The sequence below is a fragment of the Myxocyprinus asiaticus genome, chromosome 21 (assembly GCF_019703515.2).
Source record: "Myxocyprinus asiaticus isolate MX2 ecotype Aquarium Trade chromosome 21, UBuf_Myxa_2, whole genome shotgun sequence".
In the NCBI taxonomy this organism is placed as follows: Eukaryota; Metazoa; Chordata; class Actinopteri; order Cypriniformes; family Catostomidae; genus Myxocyprinus; species Myxocyprinus asiaticus.
In genome coordinates this window covers 18,790,567-18,806,631 of record NC_059364.1, presented here as the reverse complement: position 1 = coordinate 18,806,631, position 16,065 = coordinate 18,790,567, and the positions used below count along the sequence as shown (strand labels likewise).

Here is a 16,065-nt window from a genome sequence, read left to right as displayed (position 1 = left end):
GATCATATCCACTATATTCACTAGCTTGTCAACTCTGCTTTGACACTGCAACAGCTTCCGGAAGGAAAAATTATTTTTTTCCATCCCCCATTATTTAAACTGTAGCCACAACATATACACCTAACAAGACAGATACAATTAAAATGAGCTAATAATAAGAAAATAAGATAAGAAAGTGAGCGAGAAAAGTATCAAAATAAAAACAAAACCTAAAGAGAAACGTTTCAAGTTACCTGTTAATCGAACCTAGTAATATTAAATATTATTACAGAATCTAGTCTTTGGTTTTCTTTTATATACAAATTACTACAGTGTTGCTTAATTTTAGAATTGGTAAGTGTCGAGACAATTTCATTTATGTATGTAGAACTCAACTCAACGTTCTCCATTTCTAGAGTGGAGTGGACGTTCTATTCGCTTCTGAAACATTCTTTACTTTGTTGTGAACGTCATCAAGCCGCGCCTGCAGTGTCAGGAAAGGAATCAGTCTTCAGTTCCGCCGTCGCAATGGAATCAAACAAGGACGAAGCGGATCGCTGCATCGAAATTGCAATCGCAGCGCTGAGGGACAGTCAGCCTGACAAAGCTAGACGGTTTCTCGAGAAGGCACAGAGACTGTTTCCCACCGACAAGGCGAAAGGTGCTTCTAGTGTAAACAAATGTTGTATAGAGATCGTAAGAGGTCTGTTAAAGGGCCGCTGGAAAACCAGAAGTCCATAGTCAGATGGCAGTTAAGGCCCTTGGAACTAACGGTGTTTTTTATATATATAGATTTAAATGATAAAATGATGCTTTGTCAACGCGTATATTTTTTCTGATTGGTTATATATCACTTACTTTGGATATATAACCGATGCCAATTATTCACATATGTAAACAATATCTTTGATAATATAATGTCAGTAATCAAAACGTAATCTTTACACACACACACACGCACGCACACACGCATACACGCATATAGATCAGTGGCGTGTGGTGGACTTTTGAAATGTCACATTTATATTTTAGTTACATTTGACGCTTAAGTACTTTTCAGATTAAACCCATTCATAAATCTGATGGATCATTATATGTAAAAAAACAAAACAAACAGGCCTATAGTTTGTATGTTCATGTATGGTGTTCACTGATAAAAAATAAGAAAAAAGAGTTAACACTCTCATATGTATGCAATAACATATTTTTCAAAATACTACAAGAATGGCTGTTTTTTAACCTTTACCTACCTTTTATGTAACATATTTTCTCAAATAGTAGTGCAATTTGAATATGTAGCCTACTTATGTCCAAATATATAAACTATAGTTTCATTTTTATATTCATTACCATATATCAGGTTTTGTATGGAAAGGTTTGTGAAATACTTTAAACACTGTTTATAAGCATACTATAAAATGTGTTATGTTCCTAATGTTCATATTAACAAACAATTTAAGTCAAATCCAAGACTCATCAAGTTTTTGCATTATTTTTGACATTGCCTCAAAAATAATACCTACAGTAATACAGCAACAGGCATTTTTCACGCATCTTTTATCTGTTCGCTTATTATTTTTTATGGACACCTAATTTTTAATCAGTTATCCACTCCTCTGTAATGATGGCATGATGGCACAGAGCTGTTTCTTTAAGAGCGAGTGCTCATTAAAAACCAGCTCATTGACCCCGTTTACACCTGGTATCACATCTTGGGTGATCCGATCACATGTGGTCAGATGAGATACATGGCTGTTTACACCTGGCCACTTAAATGCATCTCCTGTGATCACTTGTGTTCGGATCTGGAGGGGAGGGTCTCTGTTCCGTGACGACATACATCAGTCACTATGTTACTGTGTTACAGCATGATATCAAAATGCAACAAAGGAAGCAGTGCACTGTTTCTCCCGGGTGCATCTGAAGTTCAATCTAAGCACTAACGCAACATGTCAAGCAGAATTATCTGTTATTTTAGATTATCTGTATTAAAGGAGCTTCAGGTGTTCGTGCTTCTTGTCTGTGTTGATATCATACACACTAAAGAAGATCTGTAAAGCTCTTGTGATTTGTGTATGTATCCGCTTTTTAAAATTTTCCAATCAGACGGTTCTTTACTTTTAAAGCTGCTCATAACCGACAGAGTTTAAATATCCCTCCGCTTCCATCAGCTTGTCACATTCATAGAGATGTGCAGAGACCTGCTGCGAGTAAGGCGGGCACTAGTGCATCGATTGATTGACAGCTTATTGAATGAATGTGTCCCCTCATGTGATTTTTCGCCTGTACTCTGCAGTTTTCGGCTCACATTCATGCCACGCCTTAGGAGTTCAATGAGATCGCAATGCGTTTAAGGGAGGCTTGAGAGATGCTGCCTCCCTCTGAAATTTTAACTGCTGGTGTCGCAGTTACACAGAGTTGCTTTGGAAATATGAATTATACACATGATGTGAGCTCACATTTCTTGATTTAATTTAATTTATCTATGTACAGTCGATTATTTTTCTCCCCCAAATTTTTTGAGGTGGCACTGCCTCTCTTGCCTTCTCAGAGAAAATGCCACTGAGATAAATATAGTTATGCAGTAGAGTAGACAGACCGACAGACCTTATCTTACTCAAAAAGGCACTGATGATTTCCCTCTTGATTAAAATGAAAGTATTCTTGTCTTAGATTTATTAGAGTCTATTGCTGAGAATGGACGACCTTCCACAAGTGAAGAACACAGTGGCGAAAATGATGCTGCTGGTTTACGAAACAGAGGGCACAACACTGAAGAACACTCCTCTGGACATGGTGCCACAGAATCAGCCAAAACATACACAGCAGAACAGATGGATGCTGTCAAAAGGTTGGATATTTATTACACACTACTTGCCTAAAAGACCATGCTATGGCTACTGTAGTATCTGTGTTCACTGTAGTTTCACCACCTAAGTACCATCTGCCTATTACACTATGATTTTGTCTTTCCTTGATGCAGAATAAAGAGGTGTAAGGACTATTATGAGATTCTTGGTGTCACTAAAGAAGCCTCGGAGGATGATCTAAAAAAAGCCTACAGAAAGTTGGCTCTGAAGTTCCATCCAGATAAAAACCATGCACCTGGTGCCACTGAGGCATTTAAAGGTAGAAAACATGACTTAAACTCATTCATTCAGCACTTCAGCAATCGGTATGGAGAAACTTTGCATGTGCTCTTCTCAGAAGTGGTTTGTTCTGTTTCCTGGTCTTAAACAGCTATAGGTAATGCTTATGCAGTTCTTAGTAACCCTGAAAAAAGGAGGCAATATGATGTCTATGGTGAAGAAAAAGCCCACCCATCTCGGCATAGGACCAATCACCAAAATTTTGAGGCAGATATTTCCCCCGAGGACCTCTTCAATATGTTCTTTGGAGGTGGATTTCCAACCAGTGAGTATTCACAATAAGTATTTCTTTACATATCATAGTGAGACCTGTTTTGAGACATGCAGTGTCTCAGTAATTGTGTTGTAGGTCGTTCAGAAGCACTGAAATCTTGTATCATTGCTGTATTTGCTGCTTCTAGATAACGTGCATGTGTACAGCAATGGCAGGATGAGGTTTGGCCATCACCACCGACATGAACGACGAGAACAGCAGAGAGAAGTAAGAATCCATTGAGCATCAAAAGTTTAAGAAGTTTTGTGCATATTTTTTTGGATGATATTGTACACTCTGAGTGTCATTATTTTGTGGGAAAATAACTTATGAAACACTGTGCATAAATTCAACTAATGTCATGAAAGTGTATAAGAATCATTTGGGCTGATGGAATAAAACAGCTCTTTGATTGTCATGGTGTATTGTTTTATGTAAATGAATGATTTTTTATTATTTTCTTTGATTAGGGTGGCCTTGCCTTGTTTGTACAGCTGATGCCCATACTCATTCTGATTATTGTCTCAGCTCTTAGCCAGATGATGGTCTCGAACCCCCCTTACAGCCTCAGCCACAGACCGTAAGACCAAACATTCACCAAAACTACAATTTAACATAATATTTTAAAAGATGATCTTCAAGTTTACTTTGTAAATTATGTAATAATGTTATTTTATGCTGGCGTGTCTTGAATAATTGTAATGAAGATTTTCACATTACTTTGTCTGTTTTTTTAAGACCTCAGTTTTAGGGGATATTCCTCAAAGTGAAAGCTAAAACATTCTTTTCTGGTTTTAGAAAGGGATCTGAATGATTTATGGTTGACTTGCAGGTGATAAATGTCTCTGACGTTATTGAACATTCCACCCATTGCAGATCCTCTGGCCATACAAACAGGCGATACACGACCACTCTGAAGGTGCCTTACTATGTGGGCGACCACTTCTTAGAGGAATATACGGGAATTAATCTCAGGGATGTTGAACAAAGTGTGGAGGATGACTACATATCAAATCTTAGAAACAACTGCTGGAAGGAGAAACAACAAAGTATGTGGAATTGGAACTGAGCATGTAATTGGTTTGTGTTTATAAGCAACAGCATATCTCTTGTGCTCTCTCACTTTTCTTTTCATAATACAGGTCTAGATATTATGTGCTTTGAAAAAAAAGACACCAAGAAAGGAAATTGTTTGTGGTCTCAATACACATCTGTCCCCACTTCAACAAGTTATTTAAATGAATGACTAGATCAAAATGCCTCATGTGTGTACAAAGATAAAAGCAGTAGTTCTGAAATAGTTTTGCTGTAGTTATGCTTAACTTCAAATCTGGGGCACTATTGGGCTGCCGCCTGCAAACCCCTGCCCCCATGATGAATAGAATAATAAAAAATAAAAAAAACATTTGTTGTCGTAAAATTTTAAGCATGTAATTATGATTCTGTTCACTCCATCTCCCTCCAAATATTCTTATTTTATTCCGCTAGATGGCAGCAAGTACTAGAAAATCTTTTTTTCCTCTATCACCTTCCATCACAAAATGCCGATCTGAAATGTAGGTGGAGTTCTAATGCATTTTAGCTCTCACAGATGTGCTCATCTGTAGACATTCAGTCTAATTTTCAGTTCATGCACTACCCCCATTGTTTCATCAAATATCTCGGCCTCTGAGTGGACTAGAAGCTCAATCTAGTTGTCATTAAAAAGCTGAGATCCTCCCCATAATATTTTATCATAAATAGTAGATAACACATATGCAGTGATTTGTTTAGCATACCTTTCCTGCTGGACTGCATATTTTGTTCTGGACATCTAAGATATAGCATTGGATTATTCACCCAAGCAAGCTCACAGACAAGTGAATAATAGGTCATTGTTTAGAGAAGTGCCTAAGGTAAAAGCAGATATAAAGTGTTTAGCTATTTGGGGTTTACAGCAGCAGTGATTGGCACATAAGAGATGTTTTTATTTGTTGTCTTAAAGAAATCATATTTCACTTTGTGATATTTTTGAAAACTTTTGAACTGTGGTATTAGGGCAGCAAAATGAACTAATTGTACAGTCACATTCCTTGTAATGAGAGCTTTCATTTGATATATTATTTGTCTGTTTACGTGCTATTTGAAAGACTTATGTTCATATTAATATTTCTACCACATGGCCTCTAGATGGCGCTGATTTGAAATGTGAATGTTTTCAGGCCTTATTTTATGTAACAAAAATGCAGAAGTGATGGTTATCTATGAAAAATTTAGATTCTACACTTTCAAACTATACCTCATATGCCTGACTTATGTGTTCGGAGACTTAAACATTTTAAGCGTAACTTTTTTCGCAACATAGCACCCCCTTTTGGACATGCTGGCAGGTCTGTAGTGTTGAAGAGATTAAGGAGTGTTTGAAAGCTCTTTAGATAAGAAAAGACACTCACTGAGCGTAATGTGTAGACTGACCATTAATGGAATTAAGACCATCTACAGTAATTGTGTGTAAAATTCTGAAAACGTATTGTGCTCTTTTTTGCAGAGGAAGGGTTGTTGTATCGGGCACGCTATTTTGGAGACTCAGACTTGTACCAGAGGGCACAAAAAATGGCAACACCCAGTTGCTCAAAACTTTCAGACGTACAGGTTCTATTACATGGACACTGAGTAGCAGAAAAGTAAGTATATACAGTAGTACATCACGGTTAACTTTCCTTATCTGATTTTTCATTTGTTTCATTTAGTCAATATATACAGAAGTAGGCACAGTGCTTGTGCACTCTTACCTAAGTACATTTACTTTTTTCATTGATTGTGTTTTATCATTTTGTTCACTTTCAGATAGTGTCCTGTTTTGATGTTGTTCGAAAATGATAATGTACAGACATGTTCTGCTCTCTTTGCTAAAATGGGATATTATATTGCATCAGTTCAAGAGAAGCAAAGATAGCCAATCCTGTTGCCACAGGAGTTCATTCTCATCTTTCCTTAAAAATTTGAAAGTTACAACTCATGGAATCTCTTAATATGCAATCTGAGAAATGGTCTAAATATTGATTACAAATGTTTAATTAAAAATAAAAGATTGGATGCTTTGTTGGTAGAGAGGAAAGTAAACAGCTGTCAAATGATGATCAATGCTGCTAGCTTACTGCTTATTCTTATTACTTACCTCTTTTCTTCTCAAACCATTTAAACACCCATATTTGGGTTTTCTGAGCCAACTCTAAGATTAGTAGTGTTTTGATCTGTTTATCTGACCACAGGAAATTAAATGATTACGCTGGTGTCATTTTGCATTTAATGAGTTATTCACTGTGGTTTTGCCTGTTGGATTTTTAGAAGAATGTTTGGGATTTATGCAAATGAGATATTCATATTTGTATTTATTAAATGGTATCAAACTATGTTTTCATTTAATTTATTTGTCAAGATGTAAAAGGACATTTAATAATAATAATTTTAACAATGTTTCTTGTAAAGTGTAGATTGAGGATTCAAGCATATTCAAGTGCCTTGCCAGCTGCAGTCTTGCTGTATACTGTAACTCTCTGCATATATGTAATATAGGAAGGTAAAAAAACATCAATGCCTGGCCTGAGTTAGTGCTTAGACCAGATAGCAACTGAACTCTTTGATTATAATTATAATTTTTTACATTCTTTGTCTTTTTTGTTGTAAAAAGCCTGTAATGTACGCAACGTAGTTACCAATAAGAAATAACAATAAAATTTCTTTTTAAAAAGTTTAGAGTCTAAACATAATTCTGCTTCCATTTCTCACTGTCAGCATATGTTTGTGTCTGTTATAACTGACTGTCTATGTGAGTCTGAGAACAAAATGTGGTTGCAGCCGTTATCTTGTAGAAAGCAACTGGTGGAACTGGGACATCTGTAAGAGGCTGAAATGTAAAATGTTAGTTTTGTATATTTTAACTAACATTTCATGCAAAGTCAAGCTGGATATTCAAATAGAATTTGAGTGCTTTAAAGGTTCACTCAGTAATTTTTTTTCCTCATTTAAAAAGTTTTACTTCTAAAGAAATAAATAGTAATTTTGAAACATATGTATGAAATCATGACCACTCATGTGAGATGAAGAGTTAAGTCATATCAGTAACCTTTTAAAAGCTCTTTTATTCTACATGGAGCAGGGGCACCTCATGAGGGCAGCCATTGTGTTAGCATCACATGACTAGCTGAATTCTACTTGCTTAATCTCAGTAACTGCTGTTATTGGACATTTTCATTCATGGATTAAATTAATACTGGTTTACTGTGCATAGTGAATTTCTACAATGAAACTGGTAACTGAAAACTGCTGTATTTGAACGATGCAGCATCCAGGCCACTAGGTGTCAGTGTAAGCCACTTCAACATACTAAATTACTGAGTGCGCCTTTAAAATAATGTTGACAGATTATGGAAGTATTATTTTTGTTGCACTATTTTGCTTTATAGAAACCACAAGAAATGTAGTAATGATAATGGTGCTTTGAAAATAGGAGATACACAATGAGGTAAGTAGACAGATATCTGAAAGTTATTTTCCTTGTGAATGTGTTCTTGGCAATTTGAGAACATTGTTTGAAAATATTTATATTTTTAGAAATGGAATCAAATGTTGGCTCACATCAGTCTTGAGCAGGGTTGGGGAATAACGGAATATATGTATCGGGACGTATTTAAAATACAAAATATGAGTAACTGTTCCACTACAGTTACAATTTAAATAATTGATCATCAGAATACATTTACATTCAAAAAGTACTTTGATTACTTAATAGATTACTTTGCATTTTATTGTCTTTTTTTTTTTTATTTATTTTTTTTATATTTAGTCTATTCAGTTAGAAAACATTTATCGGTATAAATGATGTGATCTAAAGAGCACTTTCTTAAAATGTGTTACATTCATATGAGCTGAAAGAGAAGTACACTAAGATTGAAGTATGTTTGGAGCAGCAGAAATAGAAATAATCCTCTAAATTGTCATGTGAACATTTAGCTTTATGCTAAGCTAAAAATGCTATTTCTTGCCATTTTACATGTACCTGTTACAAGGCACAATCATATTATTTATCAAGAAAATCCACATTTGATCATATTTTTTTCCCCTCTAGTAAGACCTTTGATATTAGGGCAAAAATCTTTTGATGAGAATTTTTGTAATTTTGTATTGTTATATATATATATATATATATATATATATATATATATATCCTTAAAACAAGATACATTTTCTTTATTTAGGTTTTAGGTTTTTAACATGTGTATTTTGTCTTACTGTACTGTTTCTAGTCAAAACAAGTGAAAAAAAAAAAAAAAAACAGTGCTGAAGTAATCCAAAGTATTTAGATTAAGTTACTGACTTTGAGTAATCGAACGAAATATGTTACAATTTACATTCTAAAGCATGTATTCGGTAATCTGTAGTGGAATACATTTTAAAGTAACCTAACCTAACCCAACCCTAAAATAACCCTCCCAACCCTGGTTTTGAGGACCAAAGTCCACTTGGACATTTAGGCCTAACCCCAGCAAAAGAAAACATTGAAGTTTGCATTCGACATGAAACAGTATTGTAATACTGAAATTACACACCAGGAGGCAGTGACCAGCCTTGTTACTAGAAATCAAACAAGCTGTTTGGAATGAACCTTGCACATTTGCCCCTTCAAGATCTTTGTTCTGGGTTTATTACAATTGAATAACGAATTACATATGAGTACATAACAAACATGTACATGAAAATCACTGATATTGTAGCTTTCATAAAGCTTCCAATTTACTGTTTTACTAAAAGCCAAAACCCTTTCCACATCTGAGTTTTATTGTATACTCAACAACAACATAGGCAAGGAATTTGCTCATAACAATTCTCAGAGAAGCTTGTCCTTTGAAGATCAGCTGTATTTTTATTAGAATCAAAGGTGTCACAACTGATGTAGGTCAACTCAATGTTGGTAGTCAGTTTCATGAAATCAAGGACTAAACTGAATTAATGGGCAGCACAGAGAGGGAAGGAGCAATTGAACAGTCCCTGGACTACTTTGAGTAGTCAGTAACCATAGAAACATCATGCTTTAAGGAAAGAAGACAAGCTCCAGTTTTGTCTGTGGCCATTGATGTTTAAAGTCTTGAAACCATTATTATCTCTAGAACTATGAACGGATTGTGCAGATGGCATGGCGATGCCAGTAAACTACAAAATACTAGAGCATGGAAATTATAAATTTGTAATTATTTTGATTATAGCATTGATTTCATGTATAGGTACATGAACCGAGATGCGCACTGCGAATAAGTTATGTGTCTCTGTGTGTATCTTTTTCCAAAACACTGTTCCATTTAAGATTTGATTTATTGCAGGTAAGGAGGAAAAAGGATCCCAGCTCCCAAAGGGGCAGGAGAAACTCTGATGTTGGATAATTCTTGCTGAGATGTGGTGTTCTTTCATGCTGTTCCAATACACAGCACAGCAAGTTTAGGTGTAACGTTACACTTAAGGGTAACATAGAGATCTAAGCCACTTATTGGGCCCAGCAATGTCTGGGGAGGTCAGTTTCCTTCAGCTACAGCATTGCACAGATATGTGATTTATTATAATGTCATGCCATTTAAAATGTGCCCCATTTTTGGGAGCCTAACCCTAAAATAATGCTAAAATCCTTATGTCAGCAAAATTTTGCAAAGATCATGCCTACCAGTATTGCTGTTTGTGGAGGACAGCAATAATGGGCTAAGCCATTGTTTAACGCCTTCACTAAAGATTAATTGAGCCACTTTAAAGATTATGCTGTGTGCTTCAGAGAAAGAGAACGCTGCTGCTGACATTTTGAGTACAGATTTATATTGGTGTGGAGGAAGCACAGAAAAATAACACCTTGGAACACTGAATTGAGGATTAAAGCTTAAAATGTTGAGCAAATAATCTAGAGAGGAATTTAATAAATATATTTTATCTAGTTGGAATGGATTAGCAGATCATATCATTTAGTGATGAAGCCGGTATTGCATTTTCATGACTTTACACGTTCTGAAGTTTCACTAGAATATGTTCCAGTTGTCAATAATAATCTTCTTTAAAAGTCTAGTATTACTTTAAAAGCCTATATGAAGGTCACATCCTGTAAGTTCATATGCTGCACTGCAAAATAAAACCTTGAGATATGACAGCTTTCCTATAGCTATGGTAATATTTTTACCCATATGCTGTGGCCACAAAAAAATAATTAGGCACTCAAACCACACTGTAAAATGGATGAATGTCATTGCATTAGATAGCAAAATATCAAACCAAGTGGCATTTTTTAAAGCATTATAAAACATATCATAAATAGGAGTTTGTTAGGTTTTAAATTATACAACAAAAGTTATAGTGTTTAGATAAAGTACTTGGACACTTTCTGGTCAAACTTTGTGAAACACAGTTAATATGATGAACTACACATGTTGTTCTGCTAGGACACCAGTGTGAACTTGAAGAAAACTGACTTCATTCTTGGTTTGACATTTTGTTATCTAACGTATTCACATTCATACAATGGGATGATAGGTGAAAAAAAATGGAGTGACTGTTTGCACTAGGTGTCAATAGCACTTGCCACAAAGATCAGCTATTTGAACTCCAATAGTCTGCTGGAAAAAAAATTAAAGACAAACTGCCTTCTTGAGTATCACTGCAATGGTGTAGTGTTTTAAGATGGTATGGATGTGGTTTTCCATGTGGACGACCCAGGTTCGATTCCACCTCTTGTCCCACTTTTTCACCATCCTGTTTCCTGTCTGCACTCTTAATATTTTTCTTTAATACTGCTGATAATAATAAATGAAATTAATATAAAGGTTGATTTACTTACATTGATTTGGTCACAGTGAAGTTCGTGGGGGTTAAGAGAAAGATTTGATCTGGGTAAAATTAACTTTGGTTTTACTATAGTAATATTGTAGTAACCATGTTTTTTGGCAGAAGCCATAGTTTTCATGCAATTAATAATGTTATTACTACAGTAATATGGTGTTAATATACAGTTGCAATCGAAATTATTCAACCCCCCCCCCCCCCCCACCAAGACATTAAGGATTTACAAAGGTAAGCTTTTCTGATGACCCAGAATTTTTAAACTTTACATCTATATCAGATACATTCAAAGTCATAGTGTGAATATATAACCTAATATTTCTAAATAGAAGGATTTTTAAAAAATACAGCCATGTCATAATTATTCAACCCTTATTGCATGTAGCTGTTTCTTAAATATGTAAGGCTACACAAGTAATTGTTTTAAAACAAAATTAAGTCATCAATCTGCAATGGCACTTAATTAAGTTTTAAAATTTAAGTTTAGCGTTGTAAGCAAAAATGGATTTCTATGCAAAAAAAAAAAAATGCAATTAAAAATAAGCTGTCTCAAAAGCTAATAGAGGAGATTATTTCATTACACAAGAAAGGTCATGGCTAAAAGTACATTTTCAAGGCACTTCAATTTCCAGTAGACAAAGTTGGCAGCACCATTCATAATTTTTTTTAAATATGGTACAACAGCAGCCTTCTTGGGGTGTGGAAGAAAGCAAAACTTCACCAAGGGAAATGTGGAATCCAGTTGACTGAATATTCAAGAAGTAATTAGGAAAGACCTGTGGAGTCCTGGAAGAAGGTTTTATAAGTGTATGACACTCAACTGAAAATGAGTTTTAGACCCATGGGTCAGCAGTATGTCTGGAGTAAGATGATAAGGTGATGACAAGAATGACACCATCCCCACATTCAAGCATGGAGGTGGGTCAGTCCTGTTATGGGGGTGTTTTGCTGCTGCAGGAAACAGCTATCCTGACTATGTGACTGACACCATGGATTCTTTCAGGTATCAGGCCATTTTGGCATGAAAAATGTGATGCCTTCAGTGTGTAAATTGAAGCTCGGTGATCACTTGAATTTCCAGCAAGACAATAACACCAAGGATACATCCAAGTTGTCCAAAATCTGGTTCAGGGATGTGTCGTGGAATGTCCTTAAACGGCCCATTCAGTCAATCATTAAAATCCCATTGCAAACCTTTGTTGGGATTTCAAGGAAGCAGTGGCAGCACAGAAACCAAAGAATGTCAATGATCTGGAAGCTTTTGCTCATGAGAAATGTGTAAAAATTCTAATAGAGATGTGTCCGAAGCCTGAGAACACTTACCTGAAACTATATTTGCTATTATTAAGGATAAAGGATGCTCCACAAATGATTGACTTTGGGGGTTGAATATTTTTGACATGATATTTGTGGAGAGAATTAGTTATTTTTTATTTTAGAATTTGGGTAAACTGAACTCTTTGTTCTCAAAATCACTCAAATGTGTATTAAAAACTTACTTTGACTGTTTACTGATGTTTTAGTTGATGTGTTTTAATTCACATCACCAGAATGTATTGCTGGTCAGGGGGTTGAATAATTTTGATTGCAACTGTATAGTAACCATGTTTAATTTTGTGGTTATTATGATTTTACTACAACATACCATGGTGATTCTATGGTTACTGTAGTAAAACCATGGTTAATTTTTAATTATGGGGTAGGGGTAGGGATTAGTGTAGGGTATCTGTTGGACTCTAAATAAGCACAATAAACACTATGTATATTGGTATTTTATTAGGGGTGCAAATAGTATTTACCACTATTTGCACTGGGGTGCAAATAGCATCTAAAACTATTTGCACTTAGTGCAAAGATGCTTTTTGTTGCTATTTACTCTTAGTGTAAATAGCCTCTGCAAAAAAAAAAAAAAAACACCGATCAGCCACAACATTAAAACCACCTGCCTAATATTGTGTAGGTCCCCCTCGTGCTGCAAAAACTGCGCCAACCCGGATCTCAGAATAGCATTCTGAGATGATATTCTTCTCACCACAATTGCACAGAGCGGTTATCTGAGTTACTGTAGACTTTGTCAGTTCGAACCAGTCTGGCCATTCTCTGTTGACATCTCTCATCAACAAGGCGTTTCCATCCACACAACTGCCGCTCACTGGATGTTTTTTGTTTTTGGCACCATTCGGAGTAAATTCTAGAGACTGTTGTGTGTGAAAACCACAGGAGATCAGCAGTTATAGTAATACTCAAACCAGCCTATCTGGCACCAACAATCATCCATGTGATTATCTAATCAGCCAATTGTGTGGCAGCAGTGCAGTGCATAAAATCACGTAGATTCTGGTCAGGAGCTTCAGTTAATGTTCACATCAACCATCAGAATGGGAAAAAAATGTGATCTCAGTTATTTGGACCATGGCATGATTGTTGGTGCCAGATGGGCTGGTTTGAGTATTTCTGTAACTGCTGATCTCCTGGGATTTTCACGCACAACACTCTCTAGAATTTACTCCGAATGGTGCCAAAAACAAAAAACATCCAGTGAGCGGCAGTTCTGTGGATGGAAATCCTTGTTGATGAGAGAGGTCAACCGAAAATGGCCAGACTGGTTCAAACTGACAAAGTCAATGGTAAATTAGATAATTGTAGTGAGAAGAATAGCATCTCAGGATGCTATTCTGATATGCGTGTTGGCGCTATTTTGGCGGCACAAGGGGGACCTACACAATATTAGGCAAGTGGTTTTAATATTGTGGCTGATTGGTGTATCAGTATCACTAAAAGTCACAAAGGCAAACATAGAAAAGTGTGACTAGTTATTAATATCAGGGACCTCTCAGGCCCTCATTGCATATGTAACACAGTGAAATGATGAAGGGTAAGTGTAGAACTTTCACTGTGGCATATCAGTGACAGAAGTGACACTGTGCTGCAGAGCTGGGAACTGCTGAGAGCAGGAAAAAAAACTGCACCCCTTCCTGGCCTGTGTGGTACAAAATCACCTCTAAACATTGATGTCTTTCTCAGCACATGAGAGAAGAGCAGCAGGCAGATCTAGAATCAATATTGCGCGGAAAACATAAGGCTGAGTTAATTGTAGGAGGAAGATAGGATGTTTTTATGTCAGAAAAGGAAGAGCGAATTGAAATTATGTCAGTTAAAAATGTCATTAGTTGGATAGTTTACTCAAAATATTAAATTCTGTAGTGAAAATATGTAGAGGAAAATGCATTTTTGTTGAATTTAAACTTTACGTTTGGTTGCACAAAGGCAAAACATGTTAAGATAATGGCACTATAACAGATACATGTCCTTGTCTTAAAAGAAAAAAAAAGATTTAGTTCATGTTGTGTAAGTATGTTTGCATTGCTCGCCTGGAGCATGTATTCAGGTGCCCTCAAACTCTGACATGAGATGTATGTGAAACTACAGTGAGTGACAACCATAGCAGTTGTCAGAAATGAAGACCTCTTGAAACCCCCTGGGGGGCTTTCAGGCTTGAGTTACACCATACACTGACATATTCACACACAGAAAAAACGTGTCATTTATGTTCTGTCAATTGTCCTGTCAGCCAGTGCTTTGTCTGTCACATCGTTTTGGTGTCAATATCAGGGTGCATGTTTCCATCTAACCATTTTACATTTACTAGCCCTAATCCTGTTATTATAGAGTAGTTAATTTAACTGTTTGCTTGTGCCCATAAAAATGCTTCTTATCAAACTACATTGATATCACAATGCACACTCATAAATGGTTGTCAATCCAAAAAACTATTCAAGCTCAAACAATTATTCAAGGTTGCATCAGGAAAAACAGATTACATTACTTCATCTGCTTCCATTCTGCCAGAGGGAAAAATCATCTCATTCACAATATTAGTGGTGGTACACACAGTACACCTGATGAAACTGTATCTCCTATAAAGCTCTCTGCAAATGAAGGTGTAGCAAACTATTATACACTGTAAAAAGTGGTAACCTGCAATTGTTACACTAAGAAGCTATTTCTACCTGATCTCACCCTTAAAATTAGTTTTGTGTGTGTAACCTATTCAGAGTTGCAGTGATGCAGTAATGTTGTGTCTTTAATGAAAAACAAAACCAGTTAATTTAGATGTTACCAGCACATTTTTGGGTTAATTTCTATTTTAATTTATACTTGTTGTTCAAGTGAAAACATTAACGGCTCTTCACAAATAGGTAAATGCTACAGGGCAACTTTTCAACAAAATTACATCTTCACAAGTATTTATCATATATTTATATTTGGATTCAGATTATGTAGTTAATCAGCAGGCCTTATCTGAATGTCACCAGTTTACTCCAATTACAAAGATATTTAAATTTTCAAGATAAGTCTTTAACATATTTGTAAAGGGAAGAAATGTAATTGCCTATTTGCACCATGTGTCAATAACAACGAAAAGCATCTTCTTTGCACTGAGTGCGAATAGTGTTAGATGCTATTTGCTCCTTCTAATTAAATACTAACAGTATAGAGGCATCACTGCAGTGTGTTTATTGTGTTTATTTAGAGTCCCACAGACACACTACACCAACCCCTACCCCTAAACCTCAATCTAACCTTCCCTAACAAAAATTAACCATGGTTTTACAACAGTAACTGTAGTATCACCGTGATATTTTGTAGTAAATTAATAACCAAAAATTAAACATGGTTACTTTATTAACACAACATTACTGTAGTAACACCATGGTTAATAATATTACAACTATGGTTAAAAAAAAAAAAAAAAAAAAAAAAAAAAGCATGATTACTACAATATCCCTGTAGTAAAAGCATGGTTAATTTTACCCGGATCAAACTTTTCTCTCA

General features: G+C 35.6%; 1 protein-coding gene across 1 annotated transcript; it reads left to right on the top strand.

Moving 5' to 3' along the window:
* Positions 1-475: 475 nt before the first annotated feature.
* On the top strand, positions 476-7,114 carry LOC127412287 (dnaJ homolog subfamily B member 12-like). Its single transcript, XM_051648523.1, has 9 exons — positions 476-640; positions 2,653-2,830; positions 2,963-3,108; positions 3,220-3,393; positions 3,530-3,609; positions 3,852-3,961; positions 4,258-4,430; positions 5,909-6,044; positions 6,208-7,114. Exons 1-8 carry the CDS (start codon positions 508-510, stop codon positions 6,031-6,033), a joined length of 1,119 nt encoding a protein of 372 aa, XP_051504483.1. The 5' UTR covers positions 476-507; the 3' UTR covers positions 6,034-6,044; positions 6,208-7,114.
* Positions 7,115-16,065: the final 8,951 nt, after the last annotated feature.